Source organism: Mastigoproctus giganteus, chromosome 8 (assembly GCF_048544385.1).
Source record: "Mastigoproctus giganteus isolate SK-2022 chromosome 8, ASM4854438v1, whole genome shotgun sequence".
Taxonomy (NCBI): domain Eukaryota; kingdom Metazoa; phylum Arthropoda; class Arachnida; order Uropygi; family Thelyphonidae; genus Mastigoproctus; species Mastigoproctus giganteus.
In genome coordinates, this window is record NC_143582.1 from 69,414,308 (window position 1) to 69,437,166 (window position 22,859).

Consider the following 22,859-nt stretch of genomic DNA (forward strand, 5'->3'; position numbering starts at 1 on the left):
AAAAGACAGCAAAGTCTTCAATTGTAGGAGTTCCTGAATGTATGCGTCCACAGATAGCATGTGATGGAGTGACATGATCGTGTCATGATTCAATGTAGGCAAAGGCATCGATGCAAGTCATCAAGGATATTCTTCCTGGATTTCATGTCAACCAATTTGCAGCTGGTTGAAATGTTCAATAATATTTGCTGGGAACATGTTTCTAAGGAAGACAAGGTTGGTAAGAGTCCACCTATTACGTCCCTCTCTAAGATGGATACTTGATGTATTATATCATTAATAGCCGGTATGAAAAGTTATTCTCCACTAACCAGGAATTATGCAATGTACTCTTCTGAGTTCATATTATTTATTCTTAGTTATTAATTCAATAGAAAAATTGCTAGTACCAGTAACGTACATGCTTTGTTTCAGGAACATCTGTGTATGCGAGTTGGATATCCGTGGACAAGATAAGAAGAAAAATGGAAGTTAAATTACTAAAATATTAGGTTAGCGGAAATACTGTTTAAACCAGTGGTAACCTCTATGGTGTGATTACAACATCAAGGAAGGTGGGAAGCAGAGAACGTAGTGCGTGGAGATGATGATGAACGATTTGGGCGGCCATTCCACCTATACAACTAGCTCGTCTGATGATGATGTAAAGAAAAAACGTAAGTTACATTACTGTTGTATTTTGTTTTATGGATATTTAATTCATGAAAAAAAGTTAATTGTAACAGCCTTATATTTATAGAAGAAGCATTTTGAAAAGATGTAACGATCAAAGTTATAGTAAGTCATTTTTGTTATCAGGATAATTGCATATTATTTCTGTCTCAGAATCAAAGGGTACACAAGATTAATTTGGGAATGTATCTTAACATATAATGCAAAATGTGTGTATGTGTGTGTTTTCATGAAACCTCCAAGCACGAAAGGAAATAGAATCAACAGTACTTAGCACTGTACATGGGTTGAAGGCTAAGAAGACAAAAGATACTTGTTGACATTAGACTTGAATTTTCAAGAAATACATGGGAAGTTTGTTCCAGAAAAGAGAAGTCGAAGGGATAAATGAGAAAAAAAGTTGGGAAAAATATTAAAATGTAAAACCAAAATGCCCATATACGTGTGTATAGTCTGTTCGCCACTGGAAGATGCTTGAGGGCGTGGCTACGTACGTACTTCTATTCTCAGAAATAGGGATCAGGAAGTAAAGAGAGCATGCAGTTGGTGAAATGAATAACATGTTTTAGTAGTTACTTCTTTTTATAGCTAAATTGTAATATACTGTAACATATATTGTAATAGCAGTATATACTGCTCAGTGAGGTGCCTCTTCACCCTACCCTTCTGTAAAATGGTTTGGTCCGGTTGCCAAGGTATCGTATTATCTTGTACTGGCGAACAGACAGTGTGTTTATATATAAATATACACATGCCCTGCCAAATTTTAATATCCGGACACCGGTATCTACAGCAAAACTAATAATGTGTACGGAAACGGTTAGGCTTTGTGACAGCCTCAGGTCTCCATTTTTTTTGTAAATGTCCTCCAATACTTTCTTGCCTTCACAGCAATGACCAGTTTACCTCTGTTTTTTTTTGGGCAGTCTCTCGTACCACGTACTAGACAATCTAATTCACCCGAGAGGTTCACTACAGAATTGAGATCATGGCTCTGGGCTCGCCAGTCCAATTTTTCGACGCTCATATCCTCAAACCGTCCGTCACAATGCGAGCAGTAAGACATGGGCTCTCCACGATGTGTTGCTACAACGTAGGTAATGCATTACTGTTCAGGACGTCTAGATAGGCCTGCACGACCGTGGTAACCAATGGTCTGCACGTGGCTGCACGACCGTGGTAATCAATGTCATGCAGTCTCTTGGTCATTGTATTGGTGCTAACTTGTGTCCCAATTGTCTCATTGTGGGCCTGCGTTCCGAGCGGACAATTCTTTGCAGGGCTTTCCTATGATATTCCGTTAGCTTCGGAGGATTTCCAGGTCATTTCGTAACGAGTTCAGTACTAATCCGCTTCCGTTTGTAGATCTCATCACCAATTATCGACCTGCAGATTTTCAGTGCCATTGAAATGCCACGTACAACCCGATCGCTTATGTGGCACCCTGTTTTCATTCCGCGCTGAAGTCTGGTAACTGACAATCGCGGCATCTTGCATTCACAATTGTACTACTGTCCCATTGAAGGACTACCAGCATATTTATAGCTGTGTCAGACAGGTGGTGCTTGGGTAAGACGTGACCAACTATCAACGGAGGGATGTCCGAATATTAATGGAAGGCTGTGTTTGTAGCCACCATGTTGGCGTAAGGTAATATGACTGAAACGAAACCACGGACAGCTAACTACAAAGCAGAAAGACTCAGTTTGGAAAATCCTACTTGCTATGCGTTGGGCAACCGTAGACAACTATGTCAGAGCGTTAGCAGGTTATATTCTTACTACTCTGTCTTCAACTTCGCACTAAGTGTAAGTGTTTTAGGGTCAAGCGGCACCAGGGGTTTCCCCCATCTCCCCGTAGTTTACATTGTGATGTCTTACAGTACGCTGTAAATGCCAGAGATTTAAAAGTGTGTGGGTCTTGGATCGTTTAATGTCATGTACCGTTGTTCTTCTGGTCGTTTAGCCGCTAAACCCCAGTTGGGGCCCAACGTTGCCCAACTTACGCCCCGTGGAGACAGACCAGGAACCCAGTAGCTTATATGCACTCTGGCAGGTCCTGCCACCTAATTTCCTGAGAATTCGGTGGCTAGGACCTTAAAAAAAAAACAACAAAAAAAAAAAACGGGGGCACTTAAGTTTAGAAAAGCCAGAAGAGGTTGATATGGTTCAGTTTTCAGTTTAGAAATCATTAATTTTGATTAGTTATGTGGGGTTTACGCTGGCGTATTAGTCAGAGTAGGGGGAAGAGACTGAAGACTGGGGGGAAAGACAGAAGTATGGGGTCGATAGGGAAGGCAACCCCAGATGGTCAGTAAGGCATGCCCATGTCTCACCAGGCGAAATATATGGGGTGGTAGGGGAGGGAGGAAACAGGAAGACCATCTCCTCCTCTTCCTCCTCCCTGCCAGGAATAGGAAAAAAGGTACCAGGCAAGGGAGCTGGTAGAGATCGCCATTTGGCTACATGGCATTGAGGCTGCATTAGCCGTAGTGTAGTCATAAGTCTGGTAGTAGAGTCACTCGTGAGATAGTGTCCTGTCCAAGTTGAATGTCTTTGTTTTTGGTTCTCTTTCTTCATTCAGTATATTTGTCAGTTTCACTTAGGTCTCATATTTATTGGTACATAGGCAGAGTTTCTTGGTAGACAGCTAGTAGCTTCCACATAATTTTGATTCTGGGGTGTGTCCTAAAGGATGTTTTGATTTGTTATCTGGCTGGTCGTCTTTCACTCCTGGTGTATTGCATATAATGTTATCTTTCTTGAGAAGAGTTCTTGAGCGAAGTTGGTCAGGGCTCTGTATTCCTCCTCTGAATCCAGTAGGTGAAACTCTTGCCCTCTGGGGAGGTATCTTATACTCGTGATTAGAATGCACCTGAGATCCTAGTATTGCGGACAGTCGTACATGAGGGCAAGGTTTCGATCTCTCGAAACCTTGTTCCCAGGTTTCGATCTCTCCACATGTACAGCATGGGTCCTCTACAAGGGCGAAGTCCATTAACTTTGCGTTAAAGGGGCCGTGTCCAGTTAGCAAGTATGTTGTTTGCAACCCCGGAAAGAATCAAGTAGGCGATTTTGGATAGATTTTTTCAAGTTGCGGTAAGAACTTGTGGGTGATTGCTCCTTTGGTTGTTTCTGCCCACCTGTCCTGCCACAGGTGAGACTGAAGCCGGATATTTTCTGCCTTATGGTTGTTTGTTGGGTCTATTGTAAATTCCAAGAAAGTGGTGGTTATTCCCTTAGATAAGTAGTAGAGGAGTCCTGTTCTTGCGATTTCAAGATCAAGTGGAAGTACTGCTGCTATCACCTGAAGCGCTGGGTTACTCACCGTTCTGCAGGTGCGGATGGTAGTGAGGAGGATGGTGCGTTGAATTGCATCCAGAGTTCTCTTATTTACAACCAAGGCAGTTTTGTCATACCAAATTGCTGAAGCGTATGCAATTATTGGGAGGAAGGTTGTCTTGTAGTATAAGGCTAGGGTACGCTTTTTGAGACCCCAGTCTTGCCTTGTGACCCTAGCTACCATGGCAGAGTAGTTTCTGATCTTTTGTCTTAGGAATTTGAGATGTGGTTGGAAGGATAAGTTATTGTCTAGTATGACACCCAGATGTTTTAGTTGACTAGCAAACTTGATAGTTGTCCCATCAATCTTAATCTGGGGTGGTCGTCTCAGTTGCAGGGTTCCTTTGAGCAGCGCCGACAATGTCTTTGTCGGTGAAATTTCGCACTGTGCTTTTGTAAAGTTACAGCTGAAATACATAAATCGCGAACTCATACCTACCCTTTGTAATAAACAACAAAATATCACAATGCGCCATGGGAGTGGGAAGTTGAATAAATGATATGTACAGATTTGAAATAAAATAAAAACTGGATACATAACGCCACTTCGATTGCAGTATTTCGTCAATGGGGAGGAGTTTAAAATTGCTGCTAGAGAGGGGATTCAAAAAGTTTAAAAAATTGTGTTACGTAGTTTTTGAATAGTCTTGTAACAATTAATCGAACTGCAAAAGTTGCAATGCTATGGAAAACTTTCCTGTAACTCTCTTCTTATTGCTACTTCTGCTTATACTTTGACACACATAGGGACAAAGCGGTCTACAAGACTATTATATATTTTGTGCATCACCTAGAATTGGACACGCGGCACCTGAGTCTTAATCACAAACTTTACACTTGGACGCTAACCATTCGGTTACGATATTGGTTGATAGCCTAGCAATCGCAATCTGCGAGTTCTCCTGGGTGGCAAAGTTGGTAGAGTTGCCGTCCTCCCCACACCGGGTGGAAAAGACCCGAGTTCTTTAGTCGGTATCAGGCGGAGGGGTTGCATGGTTTTTTTTTTTCTCCCGGAAACTCGAGTTTTTTCGTCCGGAAAACAGAAAATCTAACTCAGAACGCACGCAATTTCGGAACACACGGAGGACTTAGTCGCCGATGCTCCTAAAACCCAACAAGAACCAACCAACCAACCAGCCAGCCATCTGCGACCGTGTGGTAGGCTGAATAATTGATTATCCACCGCTCCTTCCCGTTAAAAGGTATATAATCAAAGATCTGCTTTGTGTGTATACGGCAAATCCAGAAAGCTATAAGGATCTAGCTAATCAATGTACTATTAATCAATTAAAACAAAACGACGCCTATAAATCCCATCCTTACATAGGAAGATGAAATTCCATCCTTCCTACGTATGACGACAAACCATAACATTGATCGATGACGAATTATCGGGGTATACAGAATTTTACTAACTCAACGGTAAGTGATGAAATTGAAATATATTCAGGAGACACGGAAAAAATATTCTCCCTGAAAAGGTTTCCCTAGAATCAGAACGAAATCTTATGAAGAAGTTCAAATGAGAACAGCTGTCCGTATTTGCTAAATGGAAAAGATAACAAACACCTCATGTTGATGAATCAAAGGTGCCGAAGTAGAACAAAGTAAGCTGTTGTAATTAAAATTATTATAAAAGTTTTTTTTTTAATTATCGCCTTTTCCACAACAGTTTATCACAGTACATAGTGTGCATTGTGTTAGGGGAAAGGCGCTTCCGGTAGTTTCCCACATCTGCGCCATATAAACTCTGTGGAGACAAACAGTATCACTGTGAAAGCCAGAAAGTGTTGTGTTGTAAATGAAGTATTGCGTTGAGTTCTATTGGGTGTTTTGACCACAGGACCCATGGAAGGACTCTACGTTGCCCGCACACACCACTAGGAGGTACCCAGGCTGCCCATAATTCTCTGGCTAGTCTCCTCCAGATCGCCTGAGCTTCCTGAAAAAAGATACCAAGTAAAAAAAAAAAAAAAAAAAAAAAATATCACAGCACAAACATTCTCATTACTTTGTCTTCAACTTCGCACTGTGCTTTTTGACTTGTTTGTAAAGTTACAGCTGAAATACATAAACCGCTAAACTCATACCCACCCTTCGTAATAAGCAATAAACATTATTATATCGAATAACAATTGTTATGTTCTTGTCAAACTAGTTTTGAAACTAATGTTGCAAATCTTCATGTTTGTCTGCAAGCATCTATACTATACTGCAGAACGCGAAGAATGCTACCGAAAACCCTGAAAAACACGAAGTTTTGCAACATTACTTTCAAAACTAATTTAGTAAGCTCGTACCAATAACGATTGTTATTCGATATAATAATCTGTTTATTGCTCATTATGAACTACTCCGGAACAACATTTTGTTCGCAGGTTGATATCTAAATACTGAGGTATGCGTCCTTGGTTACATGATACTATACACTACTCTCAAAAATTATTAGAACACCAACGCTGTTTTCGCAGCCAGTTGAACCTTCCGTGGTAAATGAGAGACTTAGACCGGTATACAGGGTGTCTCAAAAATACACGGCATAATTTCAGGAATGAGTTCCTCATATGTAGACAATAAAAATATTTTATATCAACACAGTTCCGGAAATGCTTGGTTTCCGAGTTTTGAAGGTCTGTCTATGACACTTAACTGTTCACCATCACACTATAGTAATTGTTCAAAATGTCCACCTTCTCCCTGAATACAGGCCTCACATCGACGTCTCATGGACTCTCGAAGACGATGCCAAATTCCTGGCATGTTTCGTATTGTCTCACACCCTGCCACAACATCAGCTACCGCAGTCAAATACACCGATGACTTTAAATGGCCCACAAGAAGAAATCTAGTGGGTTGAAATCAGTGAGCGTGGAGGCCAGCCAGTTGGTCCACCTCTACCTATCCACCGACCAGGAAACCCTGGATTCAGGTAATTGCGGGCTAGGTGGCTGAAATGTGCGAGAGCGCCATCGTGCATGAAGTGTGCTTGTTAACGAATGATCAGTGGCGTGTCGTCCAAGAAATCAGGCATGTTGTTTTCCAGAAAGTTTCTGTACGCCTGCCCTGTGAGTTTGTTTGGAAGTACATCGGGTCCAAATAACTTATCACCAAAAACACTCGCCCAGATGTTGAGGCCGAACCGCATTTGGTGATGTGATGGAAGAATTGCATGTGGGTTTTCCTCAGCCCATACATGCTGATTGTGAAACGTTTGGATTCCGTCTCATGTGAACTGTGCTTCATCTGTGAATATCACTAAGGCAGAAAAGTGAGGAGTTGCACCACATTGCTTCAAGAACCACTGGCAGAACATTACTCGCGCAGGGTAATCTGCTGGTGACAAGGCCTGTACCCGTTGCAGATGGTAAGGATACAGTTGGTGTTCTCGCAACACTCTCCAAATAGTCGAACGTTGAACAGCCAGTTGCATTGCTATTCTGCGTGTGCTGATTCCAGGAGTGGCATCCACAACATCCAAAATCTCCTCCTCTACTTCAGGAGTCGTAGATCTTGGTCGTCCTCTGTCGGCAGCACGAGGTGTAAAGATCCCATGTTCACAAAGGCGGCGATGAATACCTTCAAACGTTTTCCTGTCTGGACATCTTCGTTCTGGGAACCTTTCGTGGTACAAACGACGAGCCTCCAGAGCATTGCCGTCCGCCAAACCGTACATAAAGTGCATATCCGCTTGCTCCTGATTTTAGTACCTGGTCGGAATGGAAACTACTAGATTCTGTCAGTACCTTGTGATGAAGGAAATCACCTGCAGAAGATAAGACATTCCGGTTAATAACTCGGGAACCAAGCATTTCCGGAACTATGTTGATATTAAATATTTTTATTGTCTACATATGAGGAACTCATTCCTGAAGTTATGCCGTGTATTTTTGAGACACCCTGTAAGGATGGCGTACAATATGAACCACACAAGTTCAACTGTTTTCATCGTGGCACGTAAAGCCGAGCTGACCGATTTCGAAAAGGAGTATTTATTGTCGGATGGCACGCTGTTGGCTTAGGCTTGCATATTATCTTATGTACGGCGGCTCCTGAACGCCAATCCAACTCTGCCATGGCACTCTGTGATAATACAGAAGTGTGCGTATTATCACAGAGTGCTGGCGACATAACCATGCAATGGAAGCGTCATGGTACCTTTGCCGTCCAGCAAAGTACAGTAAGACCACAAAAGCTCACTACTTGTGACCAGAGGATACTCGAAACGGTAGAACAATCTCTTTAGACATCCCTAAAAACATCAATGAGGAATTTAAGGCATTAACAGGAATTGAGTCAGTACGAACACACTGCGTACGGAACTCCACAGCCTAGGTTTTCGTGGGAGAGCGGTGGTGCTCTCCCACGAAGTCAAATATCATCCACTGCAATCAGCGATCTTCCCCTTGCAAGGGTGCAACAACGAACGCCGTAATTGATCTATAGAGGGGTGGAAATCGGTTCTGTGGAGTTACAAATCTCGCTACATCCTATTCTGATCATCTGGGCGGGTGTGGAGGATGCCTGGAGAACGTCTGCTGGCAGAGTGCATTGTGCCAACAATGAAGTTCGGGTAAGCTGGGGTAATGGTACAGCGCTTTCTCATGGTAGGGCCGAGGCACTTTGCTGGTTGTGTGGGGAACCATGAACGCCCACACCTACTTTAACAATTTGGACAGTTCCATGCTCCCTATGATGTGACAGTGCTTTGGTAACTACTCATGTTTGTTTCAAATATCCTATGGCATATTGCCGGTGCTGTTCGAGACTGATTCACAGACATGAATATACAAAAATTGGAATGGCCAGGATAGAGACTTGAACCCTATGCCATGAACTGAAACGTCGAGTGAAGGCCAACACGCTCCACAATGGTATTTGAACTCGTCACCGTTCGACAGGAGGAATCGAAGATCGTAGCCGCTGCAATCATTCGTTGGTGGAGGTCTAATCATGAGGGCGAGATGATTCATTGCGACCAAAGAGGATTTGACACTTTTAAAGTGAGTGGCAGTGACGTTGATGTGAAACCGACATGTGTTTCCGGATACTTTTAGGAGGTAGTGTATATATCCGCTTAACCTGATGTTGATTAGAGTTTATACTTACTTGTAATTATCTTATTTGTAATCTATCGCATACAATACAGTGAGCGAATCACTGATTCACATATTTGTACTCGTACATGCGAATATCACAAAAAGGTAGCACATATACAAATACACACATATTCGGGGGGGGGGGGAGATAATCACAACTACAGACAGCTCAGTTCAACAATAAAATAACCTAATAGTTGTTAACACAGTTCTAAAACATAAGACCATTTCATTCAAACGTCCATATCAAACTATATTTAAAATAAATGAAATTACATAAGCGGGAGGGAAAAAAACATGATCAACAACAGTACATCTTTTAAATACGTCGTGATAAGATGTTTTTTCCCCCCCTTTTCTCTGTTTCGGTTCAGTATTAGTAAAATATATTCACAAGTCAGACTTTTAGGTCCGTTTCTATTTCAGTTAAATTTTTTTCCGTCCAGTAACGTTATGACTTTGCTCCCTTTGTTAATAGAGAGATATAAAGTATTGTTTCAAGAAATGTACGCAATGCGCTACTTTTCAGATGCGTTCGATTTTTTAATTAAATTTAGTTTCTATAATTAACAGAAGTGAAAAGTAAATAACTAATTAATTTGTTGTTAGTTAATCAGTAATTAAATAATATTATGTAAAAGTATTTTTTAATTGCACTGCACATACCTCAACATAATATTCATTCAACGTATTTTTAATGTACTTTGCCTATTTCCTTCTAGATGTTAATAAAATTTGAACTAAAACACGTATTTCACATTCTATGATTTAATAAATGAAACAAATAGCAACACATACTTCAAATCGTAGCATGTCATCAACACTCTCGTAATGCATTTTATTATTTCTTCCTGGATTTTAAGAACAATTAAAATATAACACGTACACTACGATGTCTATTAGACTAAATATATAAATCATCTCATTTCGGGATTTATACAGTTAGTAAACTGTAACAAAAAAAAAAAAAAAAACGCGCACTCAAAAAAACAATGAATTTCATGAGAGAACCTGGAACATTTTTCTGCATATTCGCCATACTGCCCATTCATTCCTCCAATCAGTGCAAGTCAAAAACATGATATTCAGTGCTTCGGTATATGGATAGTCTGTGTGATATGTAGGAAAGGAGGAGAAAAAAAAAAAAAGACTGCAGGATTTCAGTTAATCCCATTTTAATGAAATTTGGGATGTATTAGTAAAGGCCACATAGCGCAAGGAAGCCTATGGCTTATGCTGCACCAGCCAAAAAATAATAATAAAATAAAATAACAAAAAATACATACAATAAATTAATAAGAATAAAAATAAATTAATAATAAGAAGAAAATTAAAAAAATAATAATAATAAATTAATAAGAGAAAAGGAAATGGACAACCTATGCAATTCCCTCTTCCCTTACGTAATTATCCAGCTGACCTTTGAATTTCCCCAGACTGTCAGCCTCTACCACCCATGTAGGTAACTTATTCCAGTAATTTATAACTATGATTCGACAAAAGAGCGTGTAACTCAGTTCGGTTGCAGCGTGCTCCTTAGCAGACTGAAGAGCGTCTGAGGTTCGTTGTCTGTATGAGGTAGTGGGGACTTCTGGCACATCTATTCTTGCAGTAAGCGGTTATGCTAGCCTAAGGATTTCGGTTATGACTAGTGATTGAGAGGGGGGGGGGAACTATTTTTAAGTAAAATGAATGAAGAATGCATATTGGCATTTTAAACTATAACAAGGGGTTAGAAATATACATTTTTTTTTTTTTTTTTTGGAAGCAACAGAAGATTATAGACTTGTTGAGTAATTAGAGCCTAATTATGGAATAAGTTGCCTGCCAATATAGTTTAGGTAAAAGAGTCATGGTTATTAACTTACAAGGTTCAAAGAAGGAGTTGGATGGTTACTCCTTAGCGTCGGGTAAACTGTGATCGATTCAGATTGGTTTTATTTTTTATTTTATTTTTAATACTCAATAAAATTTTGATTGCATTGATAAATGTTTCTGAAAAAAAATCGATTATAACATTTTTTTTAAATGAAAATTCGTTTATTAAAAGTCGAGTTATTACATGTGGGCGGACGGACGGGGGGATATGTTGAACTTAAGCATATCTCAGTTTAGATTCAACAGACTTTCGTTAAATTTTATAACCTTTAGTCCTTTAACCCTATGTGGCTCACACGTAGAAACATAATTTATTTTATTTATCGTTAATTTAAGAAAAAAAATTGGAATGTTTTCGAAATGTAACGCAACGCACGCGCATCATCTAACTGATCGTATTCCAATAGCAATTTGCAAGTATGAAGTTCCGTAAGTAAAATATTCGAGTCAGCAATGCTTCACAAGGTCTGGGATTTCGACAAAGAAAAGTTACCAGTGAATCGTGAACCCTGCTTTTCAGTCTACAGAAGAGATCCTTTTTGATAAGCGATATGCGTCTAGTTTTTCTGTTCACCACGAAGTATTATGATGACATAAATAAAAATAAATTCAAATTTACTACTAATTTTTTTAGCTACATACGAAACGTTTCGTATGTAGCTCCCCTTAGTTTTTAGGCGGGAAGGGGCAATTAAGAAACTGTACAAAGTAAAACTAAACTATAGCGAACTGGTTTTATCCCTATAAATTTATACAGAAGAGTTTGTAGAAAATTGTGCTACTTGTGCTCCACTTACCGTTACCGTCTACTGCAACAAATTAAGTGTATTAATTAAGAAATGAACAATTAAAGAAAGATACTTAACCCGGATAAACAGGTCCGAGAGTGCAGCATACTGGAAAATACCGGATATTCTTTCCAGTTCCGATACTCTCTATATGGGGGAACATCCTTGTTCTTTACCACAAATAAGCATGAAGTACTGGATTTGTCGTAAAGGTTGTCCATTTCCTTATAATATACTTTCACAAATATTGAAAGCTATTCTCCATGAGGAATATTATCAAAGGAAAACTTCCAACAAAAATGTAAACTCACACATGCGCTGAAGCGTATTGTTTTGATGGCACAGGCAAATCTGCATCTTGCCAATTCTGCGAACGTTTCAAATAAATAAATAATTGTTATTCAGTTCTAATCTCAAACAAATATTACTGCCTGCATTTAGCTCTACATTTACTGAAAAGAAATTGAAAAAATAAGAATAGAAGTGATTTAATTTTTCGTTATGTATGGTATATTTATGTCAAATAATAAGTCAGAATTTTCATATTCTTCCTGATTAGATTAAAAAAAAAATTCTCTTTTAATTCTTTGTTCCAAATTAATAAAGAAATAATCTTGATTTTATATCTAGCAGGTACTTTTATCACCAATGTTTAGATCAGTTACGTGCTGTATGAGGAATTGAGAATCGTTCTTGACAATAAGCCTTCGTTCAGTTTTCATTATTATTTATTTTAAATTAAAATTTGTGCTTAGAGAACGTTGATATTTGTTATCACTGAATAGCTAGTCACAAAACACAGAATAAAGGAAGTTCAGAGCGTGATGATCTTGAGGGAAGAGAGAAAAGAAATCATAAAAGTTAAAAGGAAGCAAAAAAAAAAAAAAAGTAAGTCTCCAAGGGAATGGGAAAGAAAGAACAGCAGCAAATACATGAATAGGAAAGGAATTTAAAAAGAGATACGTTTGGACGTAAAGTTCCTGAAAACGAACCTTTGAGACAGAAAGTGTCTAAAAAACTTATATAAACCTGAGTGATTGTACGACACCTTAGTTCCACCCACTGCTACATCTGAAAAAAAGTCAGACACGGTTGAAGAAAACTTGATCTATCATCCAGTGGAAAAATAAAAAAGTAAAAAAATAAGAAAACCTCATTCCGAGATGTCACAATGCACGCGACGATGGCGTTCCTTGCGTTCACCTCGTCCAAAGCCACTTTTTGTAGATTTTACTCGCGAGGACATAAAGGTAGTTACCATGCTTTGATAGCTTCGGCAGTCAGCGGACCGCTTCAAATATGCTCCTCTTCTTTGGTACATCACTTACTTCCTCTCCCCCCCTTCTTTTCTTAATCTTTTCTACTATCTCCACCCGCACGAGCAAGCTGCGCTATACACTTCCTGTTTCTGACTACTTTCTTACTTATGAGATCAGAAAATAAACAGCAATAAGCTGAAAGATGTAGGCACGCGTATGATTTCATCGTGCTGATTATAACCACCATTTCATTGAAGTAGTAGCAACCCTGTGGGATGCGACTTCTAAACAAAATTGGAATAACAACTTTAATAATAAATAATTTTTTTTTACAATGAAGGCAAACTGCGCACACTGCAAGTATAATGGTTTCATTTTCCTGTAATCAGGGCCGGCGTGACAGAGTGTACATCACAAAGGGACACACAATCACAAGCAGACGTCAAGAAGTCGGACGGAGATACAGTAGGTAATTTCGTCGGATGGCTAGATACATAATACTGACACTGCGCATCACTATTACTAAATTATATTTCCGACATAAAAAAAAAATAATAAATAAAAAAATAATAATAAAACTTTGTCTTCGGAAAAATAAAAAGACAAGACAATGCCATAATGTCACTGCTTAAATCTTGGCAAAATAACAAATTAGAATAACATGCCAACAAACCCAATATATAATTAATATCCGTTTATCTGCCTTTCCATTGTTCTCTTGTTATTTTTAATACCAGTACTGGTAGTAGGACTACTGGATGATACACCATGGTCAGAAATAATTAAAATACTTGTACGTGGAGTCACTTGTATGAAATGGAACAAAATTAAGAAAGGATGGGGGGGGGGGGTAGCAATCAGCAAGCCCAGTAAGTGCTGTGTGTGTAAATCGATAATAATCGTAACCACTTTATGGCATTAGGAAAGAGTTGCTCATATCACATATTTAATATTTAACTCATTTATCTTAAGTTATATAACTAGTTATAAAATTACACTTTTTTTTTTTTTTTTTAAAGTTCTGTACTGCGGCATAACCGCATCTGATCAGAGGAGTTTAAATTATCCAATTTTGATAAGAAAATAATCATTAACCGTATTTAACAGCCACATTAATTATAAGTAACGTACCATATTTATAATTTTTTAATGCATCATCCACGTCAGGTTCCCACACTTCATGCATTGTTTTATAAAGGGAGAAATGTAGACTTTAGAAACAGAAGTAAGACAACGGAGTCTCAATGAGATGGACTGAGTAAGTGTTTCCTATCTTTGAATTTTTTTTGGTAGTATCACAGTTTTCTCATCCTACTGAAAAAGCTTTCTTCCAAGAAATTCTGCAAAAACGTTTTTTCCTGCTTTGTGCTTGAACGGCCATGACGAAAAACCAAATCGAAAGCATGAAGTGAAACAGACAAAGTTTAGACAAATATCTAAACAAGATCCTTAAAATTATCTAATCAAATACAGGGTTACTGATTCAGCATTCATCCTAGGTTGGACAAACGTGATCTTACTTTTAGGATATCAGCTCTGAATGAAACAAAGTTTCTCAATACTAACTGAGCTAGGACACCCCAAAGGTACTTTATGAAAGTCTTCCAATAAGCGTTTAATTGGCACCTCAAAGATGCATATAGCAACTAGCCCATATTTCATTCTATAGTGTAACAACGTCGTCAAATACGACACCGTGAGCCAACTGAAACTACTTCCAGGGACTAATTTTCATCACAGGAAACTAAAACGACCGCATTTAGTTAAAGAGACAAAAGTTTAAGTAACTAACTAGCTAAACAAAAACCTTGTTATTTAACAAGGAATCTGGAGGTGAAATCACACGATTTTTGATATCTGTGTTGTTAATGGTTCGGGTCGATCCGCTTCCCTAACGAAGAATTGGAATATCCTATATTCGTTCTTCGTCAGGAAAAGGAAAATAAAGGACAGGAAGTAAATAAATAAAATAAAATAAGTAAAGCAACTCACAATACCTATAGTCCTGCGACTATGGGTATTATGGGTTGCCACTTGGATGAATATTACTCATACATACATAGCTATACAATGAAATGCCGTGAGGTCAGGTTATACGTCTTAGTCACAGCAGTGTATATACACTACATATTTTTCTTTCAGCTTAATTTTAAAGTAGCACTTCTTTTCTGGTATCTTTCTTACCACTGAAAATTTATCACTGATTGCGTTCTTTGTGTCATTTTGTTGAGGAGAAACTCCTTCATAAATGCATACGATTTTTCATATTTTTTTTCTAGCATCTTGCAAGTATCCAGTTTCAGTTTTAAGATTAACACAGTCTTAAGTTTTTTAATAACCCAACGGATGGATGGGTTACGAATATGACGCTATAAATACTCTTGCGCTAGTAACCGATACTTTAATGTCGGAGAAAGAAGGACAAACTTCAGTATTTCTGATGATCGCTTCTGAGGTATCGTAAACAGCAAATACAGCATTTTCTAATGTTGTTTTTACTGTTTCTTGCATTCCCTTACATTTCGAGAATACAGCTCTAAAACGGTTTTCGAAGGTCGGCTGCTAAATAGTCCACTGGACAGAACTATTGGTAGTTTTCTAAAAAAATTATTTTATTTATTTTTTTTTTCAAGTTCATCTTTTTAAGATAAACTGTTGTTTTGTTAAACGTTATTCATTTTATTTAATGCATTTTAATGTTTAATTAATTGACAGTGTCTTTGCTACTGGGTACACAAGTGGTGCAACTGTCCTTTTTTCTTTTTCTTTCATTAATAAATAATATTGTTTTTCATATGTGTCGGTTGCGTGCGCTTCACTTCTACACATAAGTTTATTATGTGTGTAGAGGTTTGTTCAAAGGCCGATTTGCATGTTGTGCGACTAAAAATTCAGAATAACGTACGGGGTCAGATCTTTAGAAATTCGGGTCTTCAACCGAAATCGAACCCACGACCTCTCCAAATGAGCTCTATGAACGGGAATGCAGAATAAACTGGTCAATCGTTGCCAAAATTTTATGTTACAGTTTGGTAACATGAAAAGCACGTCGAATACATGCTTTGAATGATCTCCTCGTCGTGCAATTTTTTGGCAGTAATTAATAGTTTGAAAACATCATTGATTAATTGCTTTTACTAAATGTCCATCCGCTGTTCAGATTTGCAAATTCAAAATACAGAAAAGAAATGTGTTTATGAATAAGAGCACAGAAAACAAACTCTCCCATTACATTAAACATTCCTTTCACTTTCTATGAAGGCAAAGAAAGATGTCAACTTTAGATAACATAATTAAGAGAATTTTATCATGTGAAATTCGTCACTTTCCGAAATTAATCTTCACTTTTTCAAATTCGGTGGTTGGGCTTTATTAGGAGAGGGTTCTTTGCTCTGCTTCCAAAGGGAGGGCAGGTCTTCCCTTTGCCAGTAAATATGAGGCTCCAGTCCCAATCTCTGAGATCGACTAACAACCCAAATGAAGAGGACTTGACACAGAGTGTTAAGTAATGTCGATATCACTGGCGCCATCTACAGGAAATACGGAGAAATATACAAAAATATTTTCAAAATTTCAAAACAAACGGACGCTAGAAATGGATTGAAAACGATCTTGTATAACCATTATGCTTACTTCTGAAGAAATAAAAACTTGTTTTGTCATGTGTTTAAATTACAGATGTGTTAACCTGCTTAAGAGGTACCTCTACATAAAGAATTTATTGGCAATGTCACGCGTCCTCTCAGGTCAAAACTAGTTTCACTTCGATTTTCAACCCTAAGCTGATACGTCATCAATTGTTTCAGTTATAATTATATTCATCTCATACTAACGCATCTGTGTGAGCAGGTGCACCCTCACGTGTTATAAGAGGAAAAAACTCTCCATTGTCTGTCGGCATAATTTAACCACCTCCCTTTGACTCGGCATATTGTGCAGCAAGACAATGATTTCCATTCAGTGATTCTGGCGACACCATTATAAAGCTTTAGAGGGAAGGCACTGAGTTTTACCTTGTATTTTGGGATGCATTTATTCCCTTTGTTACTATCCGCCAACCTTTCGCGAGTCAATACCCAATCTCCTCATTAATTAGACTGATATCAAACAGGGTTTAATTTCCGTCTGGCCGGTAGAAACTTTCATATCCCCACCCTCAGTGACATATCATCGGAATTCAATATGAAATAGCATTGTTGCCTGTTATCAATAAACTATAAGATTAATTTCATAAAATTTCGGCTTAATCGCGCACAGTTTTTAGAATTATTGCTTATGTAGAGGGGCGTCATGTATTTCCTGTATATGGGGACATAGCATGCGGTTTTTCATTTAGTGAGTTTATTAACATTATTTTATGTATGTGTTGCCAAGTGCTTTTGTTTTTCCCCTCAAAATACTTGGGATCCATAACGAAATTTAGCCCAGCGGCTCAAACTCATGATCAGACACTACTAATCTCTGAAGTGAAACTAAAGGCATTTATAAAAGGGGGAAAAAAAAACGGAGCGCTTTGCATTTTCCTCACCTTTTACTTAATGGCGATATTGGCGAAGTTGTTCTTTAACTATGATATATAACTTGCTGCCAATGCGGAAAAGTAGGTGGACCACATGAACCATGTAACGATATTTTATATCCGAACCCAGGGTTATACGTTTATCGAGAAACCCATTGGTCAATGGTATGCACAGCTACGGCAACAGAGTATATGATGTCACTGGGTGTGTAAGGAGATATTTTTAGACAGAAGCCAGTTTCATTGTGGTGGCAATGGTATTTGAAGAGCACAACCCCACTTCCCGAGAAGAACGCGTATTTATTTTAAAACATTACGTTGTATTCACACCATTTCAAAAATATCTAGTACATTCGGTAATAAATATCGAAACGAGGCAAATAAGACTGAAGCAAGATATTGAGGACTGCATTCTATCACTGATGAACACGAAGTGACAATAAACACGCTAAAATATATGAAGGCGTGTCTCTCAAATCACAGTTTTGGAACTGTCACTCTGACGAGCAAGGTGAACATTTCTAGCATATTTTGTAACAATTTTAATTAAATTACGTATTCATTTTTATAAAATTTTGTTGCATTTCAAGCTGGATTGCATTTGGGATAACCCTCTACAATTTTCTACCTTGTAGTGAGCCTCTTTTTCATTTTACCGTGCGGCTTAGGTGTTTCACTTGCAACAATCTGTACAGACGTTTCGTAATTCATGCAAAGATGAATTACTGTACTGCTAGCTATCGGAATGGACAGCAACCGTGGTTTTTTTTTTTTTTTTTTGTGAAGTTGGGGAAATCTGAAAGTGGGACAGTTCAAATATTAAGCCAATTTTACTGGAGTCAGATTATGCCTAGAGTTTGATAAATTTAAAAGGCAGGAACGATATCCATAATGCGCACAAAACAGACAAAAATGTTCAAAGCAGTGACAAATTTGATAGTCGAGTATAAAGCTAATCATTCATTTAACTAAAGAGTTCAATTCACTAATAAAACAAGCAGACCCGATCTGCTTGGCGCACTATGGCCACAGATTCTGATGCGCCAAATAAATCCCCAATCAACAAACCCGATTTGCTGACCTCCTGAATCGAGCAAAAGTTTTGCCAAGATGGTTTCCGCGAATTCTGAGTAGAAAACAAAAAACACTGAAAAATTGAAATCAGTTCTAGTCTTTCAAGTTCAGAAGAAAAAGACAAGATTTAACTAAAATATTTTTTTTAAAAGCTACAAAGACTTTTCCGACCTTCCATATGATAGATTAGTATTGCTAGACCGACAACTTACTGTCTCTCTCGAGTGAAATTTTTGGAACTGTGTCACTTTGTGAGGCTAGCGGTGATCTGCTGAATAATAAAGTGAGAATTAGTTTGGCGGTGTTTGTTTTGCTGTACCTTATTTTTAGTTTTCTGAAATTCGATTTTATATATATATATATATATATATATATATATATATATATATATTAGTCGGAAAATATTAGCAGAATTCTCGTAGCATAATCTTCAAAGCACATTTGATAAACCCTTTCGTGCACATTGGAATAGTCTGAATTGAACATGCGTGTATAAGCTGTGTGGCACAACTCTTTCGCGTGACAATCTCACTATCATTTGTTTCTCATTGGTTTCTGCTGATCATAACTGATACCTGTTATCAATCAAACAGTTATTACTGACAGATACTGAAAATCAAACTTTACATGCTAAACTTCTTTAATAAGGTTAATTAACCTTATTAAAGAAGTTTATGTTGTCTAAAGCACGATAAGAGGGTTTTAATTAAACATTTAAAAAACATAATGCCGCATGCACATTGCGGCAATGTAAAGTGAATATCATATAGAAGTTACGACCTATTAAACACCCTAATCAATCAAGGTTAGGTTACCTAAAATAGGATAATCAGTGGTTAGTTTTTAAATTAAGCATTTAGAAAACAATTTTATGAAAATAACTTTGAAGTTATTTCATAAAATAACTTCAAAATTATTTGAATCACCATAAAGAAAATAAACATCACACAGTAAGACGGACTTTCAAGCTATCAACCTATCTCATGAAAGTTACGGGAATATTACAAGAAGTTTAGTTAACTCTAGCTAAGGCAAATATCGGTTATGGAAAACTTGTCGACAGTTGTTCCATTGAGAGTACTCAATGGAACAACTGTCGACTTAGCCGAGTCGTCACCAAAAAAATGCGTTAATGTACACGCGTTTGAGTGGACCATGGCTCGAACGACTGCTAAATACAGTTAAAGATTGTATTCGTTGTCTAATTGTAAATTCCACTGACCCAGTGGTCGTGATGGAATATAAAAAAATAACATTTCACAGGGATAAAATCTAAAATAAATAGGTGGAAACGGTTCATTTGTTTCGTCGATAGCAACGACACTACTTATTCATCCTCGGCAGTTTATTTTCTGACGAAAAAATTCATTCCTGATAATTAAAATTCTGAAAAAATGGTTATGGGATTTGTTAGACCTAGAAAGAAAGATCCTTGGCCAACTGAATGGATTAATCAAGGCACTCCAACTCGCAATGCATACGCATGCCACAGACGATCTGAAGAACTGAGCATTGAGGCAACCAGTTAATTAAATTAAGGAAACGCATTAAACGTTTCTGATATTAACCTCAAAACTAGCTGTCTAACACATAGATCAGAACCTAGTAATTTCACATCGTATTATCCAGAATAAGTTTAACACACAGCCGTCGTGATCTCAGGCACTATGGTCCCATTTCAACCCACGTGAAATGAGTGTAACAACACAAAGTTGTACTGTAGTGAACTGTGGAATTCACATAAAGTTAGTGTTGTTTTGAGGCAAGGTATCCAAGGCCATTAAGCCCTAAAGCTTCAACTGAGAATTTTTCTTTTAGGAGTATCCGCCATATTGTTCTTTGATTCCTCAATAATGTCTGTCAAAAACAGAATTTCAAACTTGGGAGAATTACAGTATACGAGTACAGTAAGGATAAATCATATACTAAATAACGGATTTTTCGACAGACATTTGTCGGAATTACATTTTATACAATTTAATAAAATTGGCTTGGCAAAACTTTCTAAACCAATATAAACGTCCATGAAAATCCGTTCACAAAGTAATTACTTGGAGACGGATGGACATGTTGAAGGCAATTGTTGCTTTACACATTTTCGGCAGCGCAAACAAATAACGATATTTATTTTTTTGTGAAAACAGTGTCTCTTCAATGCTTGCTGAATACGGTATACAGAAGGCAAATGGGAAGGGGATTTTTTCGAAATTAAAAATATTTGAAGTGTACGAATAATTAACACAAAATTATTTAATAATACCATTCGCTTTAAGAAACCTTCGCTTACTTCTACATGCTTCATGTTCACGAACTTCTGTACCAAAAATCTAAAAACAAGAATATTTAATAAAAAAAAAAAAAAAAAAATGTAAAGTTAAAGAGAATTAAAGCTAACTGAATGTTCCACTGGTGTGACACTTAAGATTGCTAATCTCCTATTCAAAAGATGTAAGTAAAGAGTTACGAGTTTTGAAGGTACTTTGAAGATCCAATTTTAATATTCAATCCATACATATTTTCTATAGTTTTATATTTCTAAATTATATATGTGTCTGAAAAAAACTGAAGGAAAACATTTTCTTGTCGGCTGTTTTGATAGTACAGCCACTGCAGGAAATCACAAGCAGTACAAACCAAGCAAAGTAGTTATGATATGAACGTAGAGAAGATTCTAGGTTGCAGCAGAAGTGATCCCAAAAACTTTCTGGATACGGTATTCCACTTGACTGGAACATAATCCACAACTTATGACATACAGCCAGATATCGTATTTCTTTGATGGGCCTCTCAATGCAGCAATACGTTACGGGTGTTGCTGATACACCACCTAACTACCAGAGAAATTGGAGATGATATGTAGCTGCAGCAAGATGGCCCTGGGACATTTGGATCGGTTTTGAATCCCCAACTTCTCAGTTACCACTATGTGATTCCCATGTAGTTTGAACTGGGAAAACCTAGAGGGGGATTCAATAAAGGCAAAGTTACTGCATATCAGTAATAACAGCAACGCTGAATTACCTGCTGATATAGAAAAGCCTTTACACTTTCGTTATACTCCAGATGCTGTGGCAGGGTATGTTCAGGACTTTTCAGTTCATGATATGTACAAGTTAGATCCACAATTAAGGAGTACAGTAATTTTTTAAAGTCAATCTGCATAGTAAGAGAAAGCATTTAATCTGTCTATATTTAGTCTCATTAAGATTACTTTAAGGAAAAGATCAATGAGAAATGTCTCGGCATACGAAAATACCTTTCGCACAGTTAATCCTCCAGTATTATTATTTAATGATGAAGCGTAATGCAGTAATTCCTGTACAGTATTTTGTATTACGAGTGATGAAATTTATGACCTTGAACTTATAAATCTCTCCCTCCAATTTCTGCTAATAAACGTCGAAACACAAACTGATACAAAGTTCTGAGTTTTACGTAGCAAAAATTTGTTTACTAGATTGTAAAAGTGGGAAAACGTTTACTAATTCTCGAATCATGTACAGACCCAAATAAGCTAATATGGTGACGTTTCCGAATTGATCCATGTAGTGATCACTTATATAAATAAAATATTTTCCCTGTAAGCCTCTTCGTCAATCCTTTGAAACACGTAAATTCAAATTTGAATACAAACCATCTGCATAAAAAAAAAAATATATATATATATAATAATAAATACACTGGTGTTCAAAGAAAGTGCATCCATCACCTAGGAATTTCACATTTCTAACCCTTTTTCGCAATGGTATGTTACATTAATGACTAGCGTCACAAAGAGAAATATAAACAAAAGATATAGACTATAAAATATTTAGGGGCAAAGGCCTCATGCTACGAGGTAGAATGACTAACATGTAAGTTAGTGCAAATGCATAATTTTAACTTAGCTATCTACCAAAGTAGTTGAATTAATTAATTAAATTGGCATTGTTTTGGTTATATCTCATATTGTGACTGCCTTCACAACGAGTTGCCATGGTATTGTACTACCTCGAATAAATAACACTTCACCAGTGGAGAAGTCTTATTTATTCTCGGCGGATACCACCATCCAGACGGCACCGTTTCAAAGCTTGTTGGCTTCTCTTCGGTGGGTGGGCAGGTACCCTGGTATTGCAATAGTGACAACCTACATGCTAGTCATTCTACCTCGTAGTATGAGGCCTTTGCCCCTAAGTACTTTATAGTCTATATCACTACACACCACCAGGCATCTCTCATATTGTGAAGTT

General features: G+C 37.6%; 1 protein-coding gene across 1 annotated transcript in view; it reads left to right on the forward strand.

The window, feature by feature from the left end:
* The first annotated feature begins 539 nt into the window (after window positions 1–539).
* LOC150081601 (uncharacterized) overlaps window positions 540–22,859 on the forward strand; it is a 152,037-nt gene continuing 129,717 nt past the window's right edge. The window contains exon 1 of the mRNA XM_090379464.1: window positions 540–656. Coding sequence (XP_090235590.1) covers window positions 584–656 — 73 coding nt within the window. The 5' untranslated portion in view covers window positions 540–583. The remainder of the gene's footprint in view (window positions 657–22,859) is intronic.